The following is a 22,536-nucleotide window of genomic DNA, read 5'->3' as shown; positions in this document are numbered from 1 at the left end:
AGTTAAAATAATAGCTGTTGCAACATTAAAATCAGTTCCTCCAATTTAAAATTAGAACCAAGTAGCCTCTTTGTGAAGCATGAAACTAACAGCAAAACATATCCAAGTACTTCACTAATATTCTGCATACCCCTAATAACTACATATACAAGCTTTAGCACTACAGTACTTTCCATGGAAATCCTTCCTGTTCAGTCCTAGTAATAAAAAACACACCCCCTTTAATTCTGCACTTGAGGAAACACAGTTCTTCAAACTCTTTTACCCCTAACTGAGTAATCAAAGCATTTGGTGACTCCACTTTTAACAGGTCAAACAATAGCTCCACGTAACAAGCAAACAAAATCCCCACTGGAGTACAGAGTATAATGGAAAAAAACATTAAAAATAGAACAGTTCAAAGGAACTAATTTTTCCTTAAAGATAACCAAGTTACAGAGTTAAGGCCCAAGCAGAAGCATTGGAAGTTTAATTAACACAGTAAACTCTCAAAAGCAACATAATATTCTTTGCTCAAACTTTACATTAATCTTTGAATTCTATCAACACTTAGGACTGTTGACCAGCTGTTCTCTGCAGCTGCTGGCAGCACCCATTCTCTTCAGGTATGGGCTATGGTTTTATATGCTTTATTTGAGCTTGCAGGCAACTTTAGGATTTTTACTTCCACAGGCACTTTATTCATAAGAACACTCTCCTCACCAAAAGCACATTGAAAATATTTGAAAGTTCTGAGTTACACTACTGCACTGAAACATGTTTCTGTAACACAGCAGCTAAAGCTAAAAAAACCCCACTTTTGGTCAAGTGCATGTCACATGCTCATAAAGGTTTTGTTTTTGCATTGAAACATGCAGCCATTTGCCTCTTAATATTTCTGTAAGTATTGCACTTTCTTTGTAAATTAAAAAAATACAGTCCATTTTTTCTGAAGCATCTAGTAATTAAGACAAGAAAATTATATTTCAATGAGGCTTAGGACTATTATGGATGACTTTGTTCAATCTTTGGCTTTTCCAAGGGTCCTACTATAAAAGCAGGCATGGTGATAAGTAGGAAGACAATCCAGACTATTGTTACTAGACTATCCACCTTCACACAACAAGAACCCCACCCAGCCCTGGTTTTATCCTAGATGGTGGGCTTGTTTCTGCTTTAAGTTACTCTAAACATGGAATATTCTTTGCACTGATATAGAAGTTCCATCACATAGATCTTAGAGAAGCCCATTTACTTCTTGAAGTACTAGGTAGAAGTGGTTAAAGAGAATTTATTCTACTATATGAAGCACAGCAACTTGGGGTACAACCACTTCAGAGCAGAGGGATGTGCTGCAGTGCCACCAGTGCACCTGGGCATGGCACCCGCTCCACACGCTCATGTGTCCAGGTGAATAAAGGGCATCATGCTCATCTAACAGCTGACTCCAGCAGGAATGCCATACCTGTCACAGGCAGATACTTTCACAACCGTAAGCTCACGAGTAAGGGCCTTTAACAAGAACTAAAAGCTCAGTGTTCTCTGTGGATAGAAAGTGTAGGTATTGCTGCCCAAAAAATGCCTCTTGGAACAATCTGGAAGTGCGCTATTATATACAATAAAATCACAACCAAAGACAGGGGGGAAGGCAACAATAACTTCTGCAACAAAAGGCACAAGATAGTTTTTCATCTTAAGAAAAAGTTGCTTGTGAAGCTTTCAAACAAAGCTAGAAAATTACTTTGTTGTTTCACAATCTAAACAATCTAGTTTAAGGTTCTTTCACATGTTTTTATAATGTCCTACTGCGAACTGCCTTGACAATTATGTTGTTTCACTTCTGTTCTTTAGACAGCTACATGGTCATATCCATCACAAGTTGTTTGGGGTTTTTTAAAGTTTCAGCAAAATATACATCTACACTGTATAATCAGTGTCCTCCTAATACAGCTTTGTCCATTTCACATCTCCTCCCCGTCTCCAAGGCTTCAACAGTGATAATGAAGTCAGAGAATTATTTTATTGAAACTACCAGCCTGTCCCTTAATCCTACCTAGTGAAATTCTTAGATTTTCTACTGAGTTTCAGAAAATAAGCTATGCTAAATGCATGAAAATTTAGAATTGGACATATAATTTAGAACAATATACACTCCTAATGTTTTACTGCATTAAAATACTATTTTTTGCCATTTTTATATAAAACAAATAGAAAAGTGTTGTATTTATATAAAAAGCATTTGGAACAGGCTTAAAATGTAGAGAAATTTTATTTTATTGAAAGGTGTCACAACAACTTTCCTTAGTGTTCATGTGTAATAAGAGACTACCAGCTCTTTATAGTAGTTGAGATTAATAGCACCATAAATGGATATAAGGTTTTTGATTTTTCAAGATGTGGGTGGTTATGTAAATAGTCCACCTGTATTCATTAGTACACAGGCTGACAGTAAAAAATTTCAACTTTTATGTGCCAAGTAAACCACATAGGACAATTTCTTCAACGTGTTTTACCAAATTCGCAGTTGACAGTGAAGTGACCATGACAGACAGCACCTCTGGAGGGAAAAGCTAGAAGATGCTCCCATTATTGCTTCTTTTTTTTTTTTTTTTTTAAGTACAGCTAGTGCAATAGTTGGTTTTGGTTTGGGGTTTTATAACACAGTGAACAGATTGCAGCACAAATCACAACCCTAGCTCTAGTACCTCTTGCACATACAGAAAACCATAACACTCAGTTACCTGACAAAGTATCAGTTATAAAGTGTCATCCTGAAAGTTTTACAACATAAAAGCCAACTCTTGCTAATTGTGAAGAATTTCTATGAAAATGACACCCAATTTGCAAAGATCAGTAGAAACTACAGCACCAAAGGTTTCTCAGTTTGCTATTGTAGTAGTCTGCTGCATGGTGTTTGCAGAACTGGACCCTGAAGCTACAGAACAATGCCATCTTATCAGCTTCTTAGCATGCATGCATTACAGCATTCTCATATTGCCTTGTAGGGTTCCTCAGCAGCCAATGTCTTTTCTTGCCTAGTTTTTCCAAGGTTGGATATACAGCTCCAATTGACATAAAGAGCTATGGATAATCAAGATCCAGCCTAGGAGAAGTCCTGCAAGAAAAGCTGTCAGCTAACAAGGATGAAACCCTGTTGCAGCCAAAGTGAAGTCCTGTGCTGTTTTTAGGGAAGTCTTGAGAGTTTTCAAAGTCACATGGAAAGCATGAGAACCACAGCCATCAAACCATTATTTCTGCTTTTACTTTCAGGTTCCTTGGTATACCCTGACCTCAAAAGCTAGCAGAACCTTTTTCACATCTCACACATGCTCTCCTGAATCATGAAAATGAACACAAACAAATGTGCTAAACATTTAAGAAGCAAGAATTGATTCCTGAGGGAAAAGAAGTCCTAGCATGTTAGGTTTTGAAACTTGCAATTATTTTCAAGTACTATTTGCACAAAGATGTGTCTGACAAGAATGCCTTTGGCTTTAGAGTTAATTATGAAGCCTTCTCAAATGTAAATTCTACTCTTCTGTATTGAGCCATTTACAAAACACAATTAGTAGAAGGAGATGCAGTTAGACAGGAGTCTAAACCAGCACAGGCTTCAGCATAAGCAGGATTCTGAGTGGCAACAAACTGAAATAAGCAGAATGCAAACCAAGTTTCTACAGAAGTAACAAAGCACTGCTAAGTTACTCAAAATGTAAGAGGGATTAGAGTTCAGTAATATTGTTTAAGGTTCATACACAAACCCTTCAATGGCAGAGGTAAAAGTAAGCAGGGAGATAAATTTCCTCTTGGTATTCTCAGTACACCTGCCATCTTTAATAAAAAACATGTAGAAAGCAAACAGTCCCACTCATCTTAAATGCAACTTACACACCTGAAGTAACACCGATTTGTATGCTCCGCTGAATTGGAATGCAGCTCTCTGATGTGTGGTTTTACTGCCTTTTCAGCCCCATTTTATAGTTTTGATTTTTAAGTGACCTTCACTTTTTAACTATTGCCACCTTTAGTACTGCACTGTTAGTCCAAAAGAAGCTCAAAAGGACAGGCAGAGATGGCTCACAGCCATCTGTACTGTACAAGTACAACCTGGTTTGCCTTCCTAGGGAAGCTGCTGTATCCAATATTGCTTATGCCAGAGAAACCCCTTCCACACCCATGTGCCTGTGTGGTGCCTAACCCCAACTGCTCGAGATGCTTCTATTTCAGACTCATTTCTGACCACTTTTTCTCTCAATTAAAAAACAAAACAAAAAACCCAAAAGTCATCTTCAAACATATTTCAAAGATACATGGTGAAAATTGAACTCAATTGGCACAAAGGAGATTCTTCTGTAGTAATTCTTTGCAGTGTTACAAATGCTAACCTCCTAAAGACCATATTATGCTGAGAGAAAATGCAAGAGCTAACATTATTATTTAGGCACAGCATGAAAGATTATTTCCCCTAGAAGAAACCCATGCACAGACGCCTCAAAACACCTCATGTACTGCATCCAAGGGATCTGCAATTTTTGCACTGACATTTACCAGAACTAACACCAGTTATATTTAACCATACAGACATAAAGTAAAGGACAAAAACACTCCTCATCCAGCAGAAGGACTGGGTCAACCACTACAGAATCATTTTAAAAAGTGCAAACACTAACTATAGTAGTATAATACAGCATCTTTTTTCAACTGTAGTACAGATAAGACTGCATGTAACATGCAGCCAATATAATTTTAATTCAAAAAGTCACACACTGCTCCTCCCAGTAAGAAGTGGTCTGCTTCTCTTCCCACCTAGTTTGCATCTTAAAGGTTAGTACACAGCCAAAAGCCACAGAAAACAAACAGCTAGCTATTTGCTCAACTCTAAGTCCTTCGCAATTAAAAAAATTTCACTGAAAATGTTGTGGTTTTTTAATCACTGATTTACAGTAGAAAGAAGAAATCTTCAACACCAGTATTTCATATACACGTTCGAGACTGCACAGTATTGTTGCTTCATCTTTAAAAACCATTCAGGCATTGAGTGTTTAGTTAGGAAAGATGAGTTCAGAACTGGAAAGTTTCCTTGAAATACATGAGCTACCTGTATTCAGCCTGACATTCTTATGTGCTGCTTTCTAGGTTAATAGGATTTAATCATATGGTTAAATCCATGGAAACTGAAGCCAACTAGAAAAAAGCTTCAGTATGTTTTAAGCATTGCAGCACTTTGTTCTTGTTTTAGAAACTATTAGTGACAGCTTGTAGGAACAACTTATAAAAGACTGCTAATAATATTTAAGTACTTTAATCTCCAAGCATTTCTCACTGAGTTGGGTTTTGTTCTTATATTGTAAGTTATGGATGAGAGCCAGCAGAGATACACAGCTGTACCATAGAATGATGTGCTTAATACTGCTGCTTGCTTATAGGTCTGGTTTGTTGGGGTTTTCTGCAGAACTATTACACAATTTAAATCTACACTTGGTGCAAGTTAGGTGTAGTTTTAGCTCAATTTCATGCAAAAAGCAATATATGATCACCTTCTACTTCAGTGTTTTCATCTTCCTTCCTTTTGTTGATAAATACTACAACAAATGCCTTTGTCTATTCTGTTTCACAGCACTTCTCTCTGGATTCTAAGAAGCATCCTAGAGCGGCACATGAAGGCTTACTTATAAGCAAAGTTACTTGAATGGCATGCTAGGATATTTTTCTCATGTGTACTTAAGCAGCACTACTCATTTGAATGATGCCTAACAGGAGTATTTACTTTTAAGATACCTCTTCTCAGTAACTGAATTTAAGACATTGATTTTACAATGCCTGGAGAATTGAATACTTCTGTGTTGAAGTGTTCTATCTCATAGCATCACTCTAATTTTGTGTGCCCATATAAGAGTTCTAGGTAAGTCCAAAACATGTATATTGTGAAAATATCAAGATGACAATGGAGTTTTACAACTATTACATCTGCCAGTACAGCAAAATGGTTCCAGTCCATCTGGCAGCTTGGACCCATTTTCAAAATAATTCATTTCAAAATGAATCTTTAAGATTAAAGGTTTATGCATTAAAAAAACCCAAAAACCACAACAACCAAAAAAAAACCCAAAAACAAACCAACAAAACCCAAACCTCCAAAAAATAAAAAAAAAAACCAAAGACCCCACTAACAAAGAAAAAAATCCCACAAGCAAACATAAAAATCAACATAGAGCCATGGGAAAGCTCATTTAAAGTTAAGGGAAAGACTTCACCTTGCACTTAAGCTAATGGATCTGTCTCTAGAACAGTAAATCCCATCTAATGAAATGAGAAAAAGAATTTGGGTTAGTACCAAACAACTTGGGATAAACTGTCTACTCAGATACTACTGATAAGAGAAAGCCAGAGATTGAACACATTCTGATTTAAGACCCTAGTAAGTGGATTTGCAATAATCCAATTGAGAGAATGGTCTCATCTCTTTTAAGACTTTCCAGTTCTATCTCTGTTGCTGAGCTTTATTTCTCTATTACATGAAGGTAGTGTATTTTAACAAACTTTTTTTAGTTTCCTTCCCTCCCAACCATTTTTTTTTTAAGGAGGGCAGCAAATCCTGTACCAGGGTTCATAGCAGTGTTTAGCAGAGCTATTTTTGCTACTACGCCACCTGTGGCGATCTTTCCAAGAAAACAGCAGTGAAGGATGACTAACAGTTAGTACCTTTTATGTCCACATGGGAGTGCTAAGCACGTACCGAAAAAGGTGTCCATTTATAGTGCTTTCAAGTAGACGTTAACAATTTCTGGCATTAGGTGTAAGCATCTGTAGCACGACCACTTAGCAGCATACTTCTTTAAATGTTCAAGTTAACATTTAAAATCCAGATTTAAATTTACATTAGGCATTTTAAGAAAGCCCACCATCATTTAAGTCATACTGATATGATAGGTTAGGTGTACAAATGTAGTGGGGTTTTTTTATTAAGTGTCTGTAAAGCTCAAAATGTAAATGCTCTTCAGTCGAGAGGAGCATGTTATAGTCACAGGAAAGGGGCAGCTCATGTGACATCTTAGAAATGTTACTGTAACTAGGAAAAAATCATTAGTGACACACTGCTAAGTATTAGGCATATACAGACCAAATAATATACCAACCACTTGATGGCAGGCCTAAGGAGAAGCCCAAGTTTCTCCTTTTTACCTATTGCAATTTCTTGCTTCTTGTGATGAAACCATACTTTAAGCTTCATGGTATTTTTATACAATGATGAACAAGATGTTACAATTATTAATTTTTACATAGCAGTTGTAGTTTGTATTGGATAAACTACTACAACAGTAAGAATTAGAATATACCATTACTTACCCCATTTTATCACCTTACATATAGGCCTAAAGAGTCATCAAATACAGCTGTACCATCCAAGTTTGTAAAAGCACTTAAAAGCTATTGAGAGCATAGAAAATTGGGGCTTTCTGCTAATTAAACACACATCCCTTTGAGAGCTTTCATACAATGGATAAATATTAAGTACTTAAGGGAGGACTGAGCCAGAACAGGAATCAAGTATTTTGAGCTAGAGCTGCTACTTAAACTTTCCTGTTGCATTACAATAGAAGTCTCTATCAAATTCAGCAGTACAATGAAAGCTCACGCAGCCCAACAAAAGCAGAGTCTTTACTTTGTTCTATTTAATCACTTTCACATTTTTTTCTTTCAGAAACAGGAATAAGTGTAAAAAACCCCAAACACCCCATCCTGCATGAAGAAAGCCTGTTTTGCAGATCTATTACAGAAATCCCACTGTCAAAGTGTTTATTTTTCAGCCACTAGATGAAAACCACTGCTTAAGCCCCTTAGGTAAAGCTTTTCATCATGCTATTTTCAAGGCACAGTGACTACTAAGGAAATCCGTAACTTCTAAAAGATCGTATTACTACAAGAGGATTAACATGACCACACTTACGGTATCACAAAGCTTAGATTTTAACTTTAAAAATTATGATCCATGAAGTAATTTTCTTAACTAAGTTTTTCCAAAAATGTATTGAAAGGAACACTTTTTATTGTATTATTTTGATAATGCACAAAAATATTTGAAATGCACAAAAATATTCTCATGTACAACTGAGAGAAATGATCCCCTTAACTGAAAATTATTATATTGGAATACTCTAATTTTATAACTTTAACTCTGGACTTTTTAAAAACAAGTTGTCATTATTTAAACTGTGTTCACACTTGTCACTCAGTTCAAGACATTTTTAAAATATGCAGCATTTCATTTATATTAGTATCACCTCAATACAATGCAGTTTTATCTTTTCATTAGGTTTTAGTGAGTATCTGAAAATAATATTGAGTTAACTGCAGAAATTAATACAGAATACAAATGGCTAAACATGGTGTGCTAATTTTCTACTTTGCTTTCACAACAATATGAAACAACATAAACCAACAAGAAACAGGTAGCTGTTAATCTGTGGGTTTGTTACATGTTCACCTCATGGTAGTTTCCCCCATTCTCAGCCAACTTGTTTAGATAGCCATTTCAGCTGGACTTCAAACGTGGGAAAAAAAGGTAATCTGTTTTTGAGTTCTACCACAGTGTTATTCAATATGAAATTATGTTGTAATTGAAGAAATGCTGCTGTTGCAGATATTTCATCTTAGCACTTTTTTGGTTGTTTTTTTTTTTAAAGTAAGTCACAGAAACATATGTCAAGAGGTAAAAGACAAAAGAAGAAATTCAGTGGAGAACCATGGCTCCCAAGCAAACCTGCTACATAGCTTCAGCAAGAGATTGCTACTAAAATTAAAATGTTCATTTTAAATGTAGCCCCATTTTGGACCTGGCCTTGCAATCCTCAAGCAGGTGAGAGCTGTACAACTTCTGCCTGCATCAAGAACTCTAGGATTACTCTTCCCAGTAAATAATTTTGTTTACAGTATGTGCTTTTGTGTAAAGCTGCATCTATAGACACTGACAGGCACTGGTAGAGCTATATACACAAGGCCAGCTGTAATTCAAGATTCAGATTTTGAAACTGTGTCTCTTACTAAAAATAAAATTTTAGGCTCCTTGAGCTCTGATGCTAGCAGCTGTTTATAATTTGCAAATTTGTCAGGTAACACAGCTATTTAAATATAAAATTACTAATAAAAATGTAAAAATTGGTATATAGTAGAATACATGGGAGTTAACGGTGGTAAGTAGTATTTTAGGGTCCTAAGATATTCATACCCACAGTGTGTAAAAAAAGTCAGACTTGCTTCCAGCTGTACCAGTCACACAAAGGCCTTACCTTCATTAGCAAGAATAATGCAACAAACCACTTCCCATAATTGTGTTATTTTTTTATACACCTCAATATGCCAATATCGTGCCCTTACATGTTAGCATGTTTTTGCCCTTACGCACTCCAGAGCTCTGAAGATGAGACTTTTGGGTGCTTCTGTGGATGAGTGATAGTAATGGAAGTGTTACTGTGGTCTTTGGCACCTCTATCTCATTAATAAACACAGTCCTGCTCCATTTTTTTCTTTAATAAAAAAATCCCATCAGTGGTGCATTTCATTAGCACTGAAGAGTAGAATAGGTCTGTACAGCCGGATGAGAGGAAAACATCTGAAATGCAATATATGCGTCTACAATTGTCTTTCCATCAATTGCACAGAAGCTTGGTCCACTTCTTCAGTTACAGTCTTCTTAAGAGCTTTGGTTACAGCATTAATGTTTTGGTAAAAAAAAAACCAAAAATGAAAAAACCAGAGCAGATGCTTTTCTTCTTTTCTTCAGGTAGATTTTTCATTGTCCTCTCCGGTCTTCTGAACCCGTGAATACTTTTTGCATGAAGATTTGAAGCAGCTGGGAGGCCAAGATATTGGCCAGGAAAAACTGCAAGGAACAGAGCCCTGCACATTCTTCTCGAAGAAATAAAATATTGGATACCACCATGCTCGAGAGAGAAAATTCGTCTGCGAAGACACCTTTAAAGTCTGTATTGGCACAAGCATGTAAAGAGGAAAAGGCAACTGTCAGTTTAAAGGCTTATAATCAATTACATTGAGTCAAGGCAACAGCAAAAACACAATGCATGTGCATGCATTTCCACAAAGACAGTGAATATTTAGCCTAAAAACACAGAATTGAGACAGATATTAGAGTCCAAATAATACTACAAACTGAGCATTTTTACCACAAAGGGATGCTTTGTTGCTGTGCAAAATTTGGGGCAACAAAGCACTCAAGACTTTTTCAATATGAGTGCTTTCAGGCATGTCATGTTTCCACTGATGAGTAATAGTTGAGAATTGGACTAAAAGGGCTTAACAACTTTCTACTTGAAAGCGTTGTTGAAACAACAGCAGCAACAACCTTCTGAACTGTGTACCTTTAATGACATTTCCACAATAATTGTCATTAGAATTGTAGGAATGTCTAGGTAATATCAGTTATCCAGAAATTTTATTACTCAACTACTGTTTATTCATAAGCTGAGACAAAGAACCAATGACAGCATTAAAACTTCAAAAGCCCAAAAAAAGGGACAAATTAATATTATTTAATTAAATAACAATGAAGTGAAACTCCTTGCCCATTCTGTTTCAACTTCAATATGGAACATCTATTTTTATTCTGAAATTAAGAACTAACTTTAAGCTTCGGGCAATTTTAACAAAAGCAGGCTACACAGTGATTGTGAAGGGCACTCACCTTTTCATTAGCCATGGAGTGGTACCACCAGAAGAGCCGTGTGGTGATATAGTAGGCAATGATGACATCTACGGTGTAGTGTTCATGAGCAACAAGGATACAGATGATGCCAGCAGCACTCATCAGCCAGCAGATCAAGTGATACCACCAGAAATGACGTGGTGAATCTGTGAGACAGGGAGGTGATGTGGAAAAAACACAGCAGAAAGCCATCTGTTATTCTAACAATCCACAAAAGCAAGGGGGAAAGAAAGGAAAATTAATTTAAGGCTGCTAAATTTGAAAACATAACTCATATCACACCGGTACAGATCTACTACCACACTGGTACAGATTCCCTGTTTTGATTTGTATGAATCCACATAATGAATTACACAAACTTAATGCAGTGTTCTTACTTTTTAAAGTGAACACAAGATGTTTAATCTTGAACACAAGATTACTTAGACAACACTGCCACCCATTTTCTAGTTAAATAATTTCTAGGATTTAGGGTGCAGAGAAAGAGACAAAATTGAGGTAAAACATACACTTTGGTTATTTAACGTGGTTGTATATAATGTTTTCTTTTCACAGTCTATATTTGAGTAAACTGAAAGCTCTAGAATTGATACAACCTGAGCAGAGATCACAAATTAAACAGAAAAGACACTCATTTTAATTCTTAAGTTTTAATTAATTTGCATGAAGCCTCAGTTCCATGCAACAAAATACACTGTACAGAAAAGGGCAGTACGTGAATTTATACCCTTTAATGAAAGATTTAACAAATGGGAGCAAAGCTATTCAAAATGCATTTCAGCCACCTCAATGGAAAAGTTCTCCTGTACTTCTTTCCCCATTGAAAAAATGCCCTGAGTGTCACAATGATCATTCATAACTTCTGACAAGCTAACTGGCTTCATTTCACTCACAGTGGGAGGTTTTGGCGCCTCTTGCCTTGTCAGCCTTTACTTTCACACAATACCAGCAGAAAAGTTACTGATCTCAACAAGCCTGCCCAGTAGGCTCTCAGAGGCCTGTGCAAAACAATAACTGTAGTGCCACTTTTTGGTGCAAGTGTCAAAACAAATTCTCTTAACTCTTCCCAAAACCCTGCAGACAGATCTCCATCTACTGATTTTTTATTTTTTTTAAGATAAGAAGCCAAGTAATCGCAAGAAGATGATGAAAACAGCATTGAGCAAGACAGACATACCAAGGCTAAAAATATGAATAACTATTCTGGTGAAAAATGGTGTGCAGACAATAAGTGAAAAAATGGCAGAATATGAAAGGAAGAGAAAAGCAGAGCAAAAACTCCACTAAGCCAGACATAAAAACCTCAGCATGTATCTTACACCAAAGACATGTTACTGAAAGAGCAAAAAAGACTGCCACAAGCAGCCTCTACTTCAGAGCAATTATTGGGCTTATGCCCTGGTTCAGATAACATTTTGGTCATTACATGGGAGGTAAAAAAAGGAAAGCTATGCATTTCTCATTTAGAGAGCATAAATTCAGTGAAATATATGCATAACAATTAGGCAGCAGTCAAAGAGCTTATTACAAAAATTTGTATGATAAAATTGCACCAATCCCTTATAATATAAAGCACAGGAGAAACTAGCCCAGAAAATATTGGGTTGTCTTCATGTTTCCTGGTACAATTGAGTATGTGAATAGCATTAAAATACAACATAACAGACAAAACAAGGCAAACAATGATGATTCTCAGACCTGTCTAAGAATCATCAGACTGTAATCAGCATCTTAAATCACTGTTCAAAGAAGAACATCTCAAATCTGCAATTTGGAGTCTATCACATTCAAGAGGTCCTTTTATATTGGGATTTTTTGCTTAAGGCAGAATGCAGCACTGCAGCACCTTGTTCCCTCAACATTTTAATAAAAGGAAGGCATCAAACTAATGCTGTTGAGTCTTATTTTTGTTTCAATGGGAACTCCACATTCCCATGAGCCAAGCTAGCATTTGCATCGTTTGGGATACAACAATAGGAGGGAAGACTCCAACTCCAAACATGCGAACTGAGAAGGGAACTCCCCACTACATATTCATGAGTGGCCAAGCTCCCAGGATAGAAGCACTGTTTACCATGTATTAGATTTAGAAGTCAGTGCTAAGTTGTCTAACACTTCAATAGATGCTCTCAGTGCAGCACAGAAGATTTTTTTCCTCCCATACCCCAGAGCAACATAAAACAAAGGGAGAAACCATAACTGCATCTTCTGCAGGCTTGCCAAATTCTTACCAACTACAAGAAGCACTAAGTAGGAGACTCAAGCACAAGACATCCAAAGATCATGAATTAACTTTTCATTGCTTGCAATAACTAATGTACAGCCCACCTGAGAAAAGTCACTTTGCTTCTGGATGCAGTGTAAGTGTGCAATGATGCTGTGGTCAAGCCACAAAATTCCCTACAACCCCAATTCAGCTAACCTGCACAGAGCTAGCGTGCACAATTACTAGAGCATGTTTTATCCAAAATTTAAATCATGTGGCAACAAACAATGAAAAGCTATCTTGTTTTAATCAAGAAATAAACACATAAGGTGACATGTTTAGCCACAATTAGCCCTCAATTAAAGCACATAACACTTTTAGTCAGCCTTACCACAATCCCTAGGAAGGTGATGGAACAGCTCACCCTTGAGGCCATCACTAAGCTTGTGGTCAGGAGTAGTTAGCATGGATTCACCTTAGCGGAGTCACGCTTAACCAGCCTGACAGCCTTTAAAATCTGGACAACTGGCTGGATAGATAACAGGAGACAACTGGATTTGTCTATGTGAACTTCAAACAAGACTTCTGACACTGTCTCCCATGAGATCCTCACAGGCAATGCTGGACAATTGGTGAGGGTGGGCTGAATGGCAGGGCTTGGAGGGTTTTTAATCAGTGGCACAGTCTAGCTCAACCCAAAGGTTCATACTGGGTCCAGCATTGTTTAACTTACTCATCAGAAACTCAGCAAGTCTGCTGAGGATACAAAGCTCAGAGGACTAGTGCTGTGCTGTCCTTCAGATCATCACGTGCACTGGAGGGATGGGCAGGGCAGAATCCTTTGAAACTCAGCAAGGGCAAGTTCAGGGTCCTGCACTTGGGATGGAAGAACCTGGTGCACCACTACAGGGCAGGGGCCAACCTGCTTGAAAGCAGCTCTGCTAAGAAGTACCTGGGGGTCCTGGTGGCCAAGCTGTCCATGAGCAGTGCCCTCATGGCCAAAACGGGCAGAGTAGCCTAGGGTGTATTAGTAAGATCATTGCCAGCAGGTTGACAGAGGTAGTCCTGACCCTCTACCCAGCCCAGTGAGGCACATGTGGAGTTCCAGGCTCCCTAGTAGAAGACAGATGTGGACCAAGTCCAGTGGAGAGCCATGAGGATGATTAGGAAACTGGAGCACCTCTCTTATGAGGAACGACAGAGGAAAATAGGCCTGCTTAGACTGAAGTGTGAGAGGAAACCTCATCAATGTGTGTAAATATTTGAATGGAATGTGTCAACCAGGCCCTTCTCATTGGTGCCAAGCAATAGGACAAAAGGCATCAAGCAAGAAATGATGCACAGTAAGGTCTACCTAAATGCAGGAAGAACTTGTTTACTGTGCAGGTGACCACGCACTGGAACAGATTGCTCAGAGAGGCTGTGAAGTCTCCCTCACTGGAAACATTAAAGAACTGTCTAGACACAATCCTGCAGGATGTGCTCTACAGAACTCTGCTTGAGCAGAAAGGTTGGGCTAGATAACCTATTGTGATACCTTCCAACCTTATCCATTTTTATGATTTTACTATGCCACAGTTCCATTTCCACTCAATTTGTGTTTCAAATCCATATAAATAGTCTGTGTACAACTGGCAAGTAACTTTTGGAGGGCAGTAGTTTTACACATACTTTTGTCATTTGTTTTCCTGGTACAATGAATATGAACAAGAAAGTGCATTGAAATGCAATCACTTACACTCTTTGATGAACAGATAGACCAGCGTTAATACTACAGTGTGTCCACTAAACAGGAAGTCTCCACACAGGATGTGTGATCCAGTTATGGATAGACCACCACCAGAAATCAATCGCAGGATTCGCTGAACCTTTGCCTGAGAGTCTCCGTTCAACTAGAACGCCAGAAAGAAGAAAGAAGTATCGTAAGTGACCCAAGTAAACTTCTTGCCCAAACACATGTAGAGTCAGGGAGATAGGGATAAAAGGACAAATTATCTTAATTTTCTTCGGGTTTCTTTCACACATTCTTAAACAAATAAGTATGCGTTTCAAAGTTGACAGGTGACAAAGATCAGTTTGGTAACACTAGCATTCTGTCTATACTTCCCCAGGCTATGTTAAAATACACATTGTATGAGAATGAGATGCAGAATATACCAAAAAGGTAAACATTAAAAATTTGTAAGGTCAGATCTGTCATCGTAGCAGCTGACAGAATCAATGAAACCCATTAAAAACTGGTACCTTGCATGCAAATTCTGGTATTCTGTCCAGAGCTGACTAGTATTTCTACTGAGTAAAACCCTCAAACTCACTTCATTTTAGATTTAGTTACAAACTCATTCGGGACTTAACTCCTATTTGTAGGATGTAAATTTTAAAAGCATTAGGACCAGCTTTTCATTTCTTATAGATACTAGGCAGTTTTATCTAGCTGCTTTAAATTAATTCTAGGGAAAAAGAAAAAACCAAACCAAAAAAAGATAACTGTTTTCCATAATCAGAAAACTATTCACATACAAAAAAAAAAAATCCAGAAGAATTATCATCAACTGTTTTTCCAGAGTTCAAGTAATTAATCCTGGTTTAATGCTAGAAAAATGCACTTTCAGCAGAGACATTTGCATTTTCCTTTGATTACCTCTTCTTACTCTTCCATACATTCTATTACACAGTCATTCCCCAAGCTATTAGAACAAAACCATTGAATCTTTCTAATAGTGGCAGTTAAATAAATCATTTTCAAAAAAATGCTGATTCATAAGATAATTATTTCATCCACTATATCCCTAAGTTGTCTCAAAGTACAAGACAACAGCCATGATACTGTGACTCAAGACTAGAAATCTTATCCAAGAGGTGACAAATTTACTCCCCCACTAAACTGGCAATACTTTTTTCAGTACAGCTAACACAATAGAGTTTGTTCCCAGGAATTTTAAGTCTACAACTTTTTATTAGTAACCTAAAGTGGGAGTAGCAACTCCTTTATGTCACCACTTAACTCCAGAGTCATTAGATTTTTAAAGAATTTTTGTAAAACTATTAGTACTTCCATGTTTCTGTATGTATCAGTTCATTTATGCAGCTGAACTTAAGTCACATTTCTATAATTTTTGCAGGGTGGAAATGGAGACAGGCACCTGAATTCAGGTATTTCAATAGCTCTTGACCAAATAGTGTGAGAAACTATATATAACAGTGTGGGTTTTCACAGGAATACAGTAACAAAAGCTTGCATATCAGGTTATGAATTACAGTATTGACCTTGGGTATCCTACCATATAAGAAAAAATATTGCTACAGTATTAAGAGTGATTAGCTTGAGCCTCAGAAGCAAGTTGATTGATTTAGTAGCAGCACTATTTCAACCTAAGATGTGCTGCAAGGGAGCAGCCAGCTGCATCAACAATTTGAGGCTCTGTTATTACACAAGTTTTGGTTTATCACTACCTATGTTTCTGAAGACATCAACTGAAGTAATTTGTGTTATTTGGTAAAACCTGAAATATTATCTTCTATTTGATCTAAGGAGCCATCAGGACTGATGCAGAGACTTATGGCAAGAAGCAAGAGGCAAAGACTCTTACCTTTGGCGCACACTGAAAATGCATTCCAGGCACAGGTAAGGTGGTGACGTACATGGTAATACAGCGGTACAGATACAAAGTTCCTATTATAAAAAAGAACCTGCGTCCCACTATTGATCTGAAAGTAAGGAAATGGGGGAAACAGACTGAGTGCGAAGTTTACGTGCAGGATGTGCAACAGTTATGGAGCTCTAGCTTCATTAGACAGCTGAATCCTTAGAATGAAAGGGCAGATTCACCCCAGCTCTTCACCACACACTTCTCTGAATCACGTATTAAAACATCCCTCTTCAGCTTTTAGTCTTGTTAGCTCCTTATAGTGTGAAGCTCACGTCAATTTAAGATGGCCTCAGCCTAACTTACAGGTGTGGCCAGGCAGTTCTCCTCAACTCCGTGACCTTTTCTTTTTAGTCCACACTATAACCCCATTCTCGACTTAAATATATACAGTTTAAGAAAGACACAGGAGAAAGCTTCTATTTAGCTGTAGAGGACAGTGGATTCTTCCTCAAATTTGGATGAGATTTTCTTACACCATCATGATTTCCCCAGTTTAAACATCCCCGGGTCAGTAAACACACTTTGAAAAGCCCAGTCTCAGAATAAACTTGACTGGTACAACATAGGTGTCAGAAATGCAGAATTCAAAGACATTATTCAATAATCAGAAAATCTGTATTTCCATATCTGGCATAGACACTAGAACATTTTGTAAACAAGACATCCCTTTGTTATTTTCCTGCCAGCCCTATTCTACAATATTGTTAAGGATTTTACTGTCTGACTACTTCTAACCAAAATAAGCAATGTAAACATATTAGCAGACAAAAAAAATATTGCTAACTCACTTGTATCTAAGAAACAACCACTGGAATATCCATAACCCAAGTAGTATCATTCCATTTATTTCTGATACAGAAAAAGCCCATTTCACACGATCAATGTAATCAAAAAATTTGTCAGGCAAGGGAGGGCTTAGCTCCTTTGGAGGTACTCTCTCATGGACCACAGTGATCATGACAGTTGTTAAAATCAAGTTGAAGAGAGCATAGACAAAGGCGATGCCTGTTTTCCACCATTCCAGAGGAAATTTGTTCCTAGATTCAGCAGGCATAGCAATCTGGATGTAATCAGGATACTTCTTTGCTGTTTTTCGCAAGCCATTAGACAAGCCCTTTGGTTTGCTAGTGCCATTTTTGTTCTCTTCACTGACTGAGAGAGTAGGTCGTGAGTAGCCATTAGAAGTCTCATTTGGCTGACCCTCCATGTGCTCTTCAAGCTTTGCTGTCTCAATGGTATTCATTTCCAAGCTGTATGGCCAAAGAGTCTTTATTAGTGACCAATTTCTGGGCTCTCTGAACTCTGTTATTCCTCAAAGTCCAAAGTTCTTGTTCCTAGATGACTTCTGTAGAACTCTAAAATGCATCCATTGTGCTTTCAAAGGAATTTGTGAAGACCAATCCTTCTTCTAGAGATGAATCATCTGCAAAAAGAAAAAAAAAAAACCAAAACATACTGAGGGCCTTGATAACTAGTAGTGTAACAGTGAAGAAAATATTCTCAGAACAGGCATTAAGTATTTCAATTCCATCCCAGTCTACGTAGAAACACAGTCAAAAGGTAAATTACTGTGAAATAATTCAAGCCAACTCCTCTTGATAAATCTCGTATCAGTTTAAGAACTAGTACCAACTTAGGCTTGGGTTTTTTTAAAGGACAAGATCCACAGACTTTAATGATCATGACATCATTTGCTTTATCAGTTATCAGAACTAGGGCTAATCCATATTTGCAGCAACATTGAATTTTACTGTTTAGAGATATTCCATGCAAAATATCCTGATTTTGACCATAGGGTTGCTGTAGATATTATGGATTGTCCATATAGATCAGACAAATCTTGTCAGTTCAGGTGACTGGACAAAAACCAGAAGGGCAACACAGAATTAAATTTTGTAGGGCATAAATTAATTTAGATTAATCTAGAAAATCTACTCAATAGATAGCCTCATTAAATTTCATTAGCTCTAAATGAGTATTCCATCAAGTCAAAAATGTATTTATACAGCCATTGTAATACCCACTAAATGTCTGAAATTTCAGATAACTGAGAAATATATCCCTGGATTAGATTCTTAGTTATGGCACACTACACACAGAACAGATGACAAATGAACCTGTGTTTGTCCTTTAGCTACTTTAAAAACAAATCTATTGAGACTGTTTTTAAACAGGAACAAACAGAGTCATTATTACTCAGGATTTATTTCAGCCTGCATTTGCTAATTCAGAAAAGTTTTGCAAGCTAAAAAACCAGGTAAGTGCATATGTTTTATAACAAGTTTTTCTACAAGGAGCAAAGAATTAAGTTCATCTCTAGTGAACAAGTATCTCGCTAGTAAAAATAAAGGCCATTTCCCCATCTTTACAGTTCTGTGAAACCACTTACTCACCATAGCTGTGGTGTACCTATTTTTCTTATTCTGTTCAGCTCCTATGACAAAAATAGTATTGCCATGTACAAATTGCTCCCCATCTATCAGTAAATTGTGATTCTCTCTTATTTTAGTCATTCCTGCAAGAAAAGTTCAGCACTGCCACCCCTTCCAGTCTCTGCATGCCAACTGCAGGCTGCCGGTCTGCCATGCTTTGTGTACAATTAAGTCACCATGATGGCAGCTAGAGCTGATGGTCTCCCTAACCATACACCACAAGACTTAAGAACATGCCACCTGCTTACAGGACAATCTAAACCAAAAAGGGCCTGGAAAGTCAAGTGATTGTGTTTTGGTCCTTCCAGCCTCATCCCACCCAAACAGAGAAGACATTTAACAAGGTCAGCACATAAATCTCACTGATTTCCTGGGTGCTGCTCCAATCACTGAAAAGAGAAGTAAAATTCAGATCCCAAATATGAGATTCATACAAATAATACCAAAATAGCTGAGAAGCATTTCTAAATTTATCCCCAGCAGTGTTTCTGAACCATTGTCACTTGCTGACCTTCTCTAAATTCCTGATCAACAAGTGTATGATAACTATCCATACACAACACATACAAACAACAAACACCAAAGAAAACAAGTGATTTTTGATGCTTTTTCTCCCTCTTACCAATCATATTGTGATCTCTGCATCTCTAAGAAAAGGGCATGTTTAACCCATCAGCCAGACAACCACTTCTCTGATGCTTCCTACAACTAAAAATACCCTTTTAGAGCATCTACAAAAGCAACAGCCTTACTCAAAACTTTACCAGAACAGTATTTCAGCTTTCACAAGTCTTTTTCTTAACACACACACACACACTCTACTACGAGATAGAAGGAATACAGAAGTTAAGCATATGACAGTGACAGTAGAAAAAAACCCGGAACCTAATTGCTTATGTTTTGGAATGCATGTACCTAACTAACATTCATCTACTAAGTTAAGACTCCACTTCTCACCATTATGTTCCATATAGCAGCCACTGAGGCAACAAGCAGCAAAACCTGGTAAATTTTACATCCTGTGCAGTAGAAACATTATTAGAATTATGCATTAACTGAGAGAAAACGACCTTAGTTATTTCCTTCTCTTCCCCACAAATACCTAACCTAGTGTGCCTAGTGACATAAGTGAAAGATTTTACTTTCAGATGTTCAATGACATCCAAGCAAGCCTTAAAGATCAAAGAGTATCAGAAGTACAGATGACCAATAACATAAGAACCTAAAAAAGTCGAGTGGTGCTCATGTTCTCATATTAACTTATTAAGCAAAACAATTATAGCTACAGCTTGCAGGAGAAAGTTGTGTTCCTTCCTGGTGCTTTTAAATGGATTGTAAGGCATATTGATCTACCAGTTCTGATGGCTCATCAAGATTATTTCAAGCAGAGTGCATACTGCAGCCAAAAGTTTGTTTACATTGATAATTAAAGGTGCTATATATCATATGATGAGTGAGCTGTAAGAAGGTAAGTGCTTCCCTTTATAGTACCTTTTCAACCTCTTTCTCCCATATTCTAAAGGAAATTAGCAACTCCATTGAAGAAAAACACAAAAGTCTCTCTTGAAGCTCTCAGTCCATTGCTGCCAATCTGACTGGCCAGAGAAGTGACAGATACAGAGCACCAACAGCCTAACCATCCTCTGCTACTGGCTGTAAAGGAGCACCCCAGAAGTGCACAGGTTCTTCTGCCAAGTTCCTGTCCCCAATTCAATTATCCATTCACACACCCATAAGTAGTGTGGTTCCTTTTAGCTTCATGCTGTCCTTATGATACTTTTGATAAAATATCTATTTGATGTTTTTTGTCAAATCCAAAACATCCCCATATCAAAACCAGAAGATGCCCACAAACTGCCTAGTAGAAGGCCTTCAGCAACCAGGCAGCAATGCTTATATCTTGCCAACACCTAGGTCTGAAAAACATACAAAATTGCTCTAAAATAGGGAGCAACTACCGGGGAAGTCACAAACTCACAAAAAACTGGCCAAGTAACCCAAAAGGATAAATAAAATACCTATAAGGGATACCTCCAAGTTTAGGAACAAGTGTTCTTTTTGGAACCACTTCTATACCTTCTAAGAATGAATGTTATAATGAAGCAGAGCTTCTGAAGAAGCAACTTTACAGCAGAAATCATCAGAAAGCTGCCTCAAGGAACAACATACTTCAAAGAAAATCTTTAGAATTAAAAAGATGCTAAAAGTGGAAGTGTCCTTATATTTTATCCTGAGCTCCTGCCTGCTCCCATGCAAATAGCATCCCTTAGTTTTCTGCATCCCCATTTGACTGTCATTTGAAAGAAAATAGTTGATGTGGGGCACAGCTTTGAGACAAGCACCAGAAAGCATGTCTGCATTTGGCTCTTTGTGCTAGAACTTAAGAATACCAGAGTTTTATTTAGCTTGTTAGTCATCCGATTTTCATCTAAAGGTCATTTTCACATAAAGTTAGCTCCCAAATAGTATTTCTCATCCAGTATTGGAACTTGAACATTTCTCAAAATATTTTAATTTCTACAATTTATGAAGGACTGAATAGTCACCATTTGCACAGGGTTTTCAAATAAGCAGTTCTTAACCTGCTGTTTAAATACTACTTGAACAAGAGTATCCAAAACAGTGAGAGTGATCTATTCTGACATAGAGAAGCTGTACTTTCATATACAAAATGGAAAAGACTTCTGATAGCACTATTTTAAAGCTCATTCACTTTTGTTAAGGCTGGCTCAAACATTTGATAGAGCTGTATTCTTGTACTTGGTAACTGAAGAAAAAGGGTCTGCAAACAAAGTACAATTTGAAGTAATTTATCTATATCACACAGTTACTGGGAGACAATTTTTAGCTAGCTTGTATTTTGATCAGTTACATTTTCAGGACTACCTATGGAACTAGAACTAAAAAAGAAGCCAGGTTACCACTGTTATCTAGACAGCAATGAATAAAAACTTGCTGTTAGGAGTTTCTCCTTCATTTTGATTTTTGAACGCATTCCCTTCTTCCAGGCTATATGTACATCTCACAGCATGCAGGCTCCTAGAAGGAAGAAAAGTCCAACACCACCCAAAACCTCCAGAAGACAACTGCTGTGATGCTAAAGAACTGCAAGTAAAGCAAAGCTGGATTATTATTATATTATTATACTGTTCATTATTATCACTTGCAGCAAATGTTAGCTTTTTTATTAAAAAAAACATTAACTACTCACATAGTACAAAATTCTTTTCAGCAGTAGAAATAGAGCAGTTACTCTCTCTGCCTTCAGAGAGGGATTTTGCAGGTCCTCATTTAGGATTACTAACATACCAACAGAAGACATCTTTAAGGACTAAATCCCTACACTAAATAGAGAAGAAAAGCTTCAAAGTTACAGGTTATCCATATGTACAAACCAGGTTTTACCAGTCCTGTGGAATTCTGTTTCTTCATACCTCTTAATAGTAAAAAGTATGTTAGGTTTCATTTTCCTAGTGATTCATTATCCAGTGTGTTCTATAGCAGTGCCAGGTTTCCCAAAAAGCACAAACACCCCCCCCCCCCCCCCCC

At 37.3% G+C, this 22,536-nt stretch overlaps 1 protein-coding gene across 2 annotated transcripts in view; it reads right to left on the bottom strand.

Moving 5' to 3' along the window:
- Nucleotides 1-2,235: 2,235 nt before the first annotated feature.
- Nucleotides 2,236-22,536, bottom strand: part of SGMS2 (sphingomyelin synthase 2) — a 40,151-nt gene continuing 19,850 nt past the window's right edge. For both annotated transcript variants that reach the window (XM_041479897.1, XM_041479896.1), the window contains exons 2-6: nt 17,344-17,978; nt 16,496-16,613; nt 14,644-14,797; nt 10,679-10,845; nt 2,236-9,960 (exon numbers count right to left, since the gene is read on the bottom strand). In XM_041479897.1, coding sequence (XP_041335831.1) covers nt 9,757-9,960; nt 10,679-10,845; nt 14,644-14,797; nt 16,496-16,613; nt 17,344-17,798 — 1,098 coding nt within the window. In that variant the 5' untranslated portion in view covers nt 17,799-17,978 and the 3' untranslated portion in view covers nt 2,236-9,756. The remainder of the gene's footprint in view (nt 9,961-10,678; nt 10,846-14,643; nt 14,798-16,495; nt 16,614-17,343; nt 17,979-22,536) is intronic.

This window comes from Pyrgilauda ruficollis, unplaced genomic scaffold (genome assembly GCF_017590135.1).
Source record: "Pyrgilauda ruficollis isolate IOZ18807 unplaced genomic scaffold, ASM1759013v1 scaffold5, whole genome shotgun sequence".
NCBI classification, from domain to species: Eukaryota; Metazoa; Chordata; class Aves; order Passeriformes; family Passeridae; genus Pyrgilauda; species Pyrgilauda ruficollis.
This window is presented reverse-complemented; position numbering and strand designations above follow the sequence as displayed.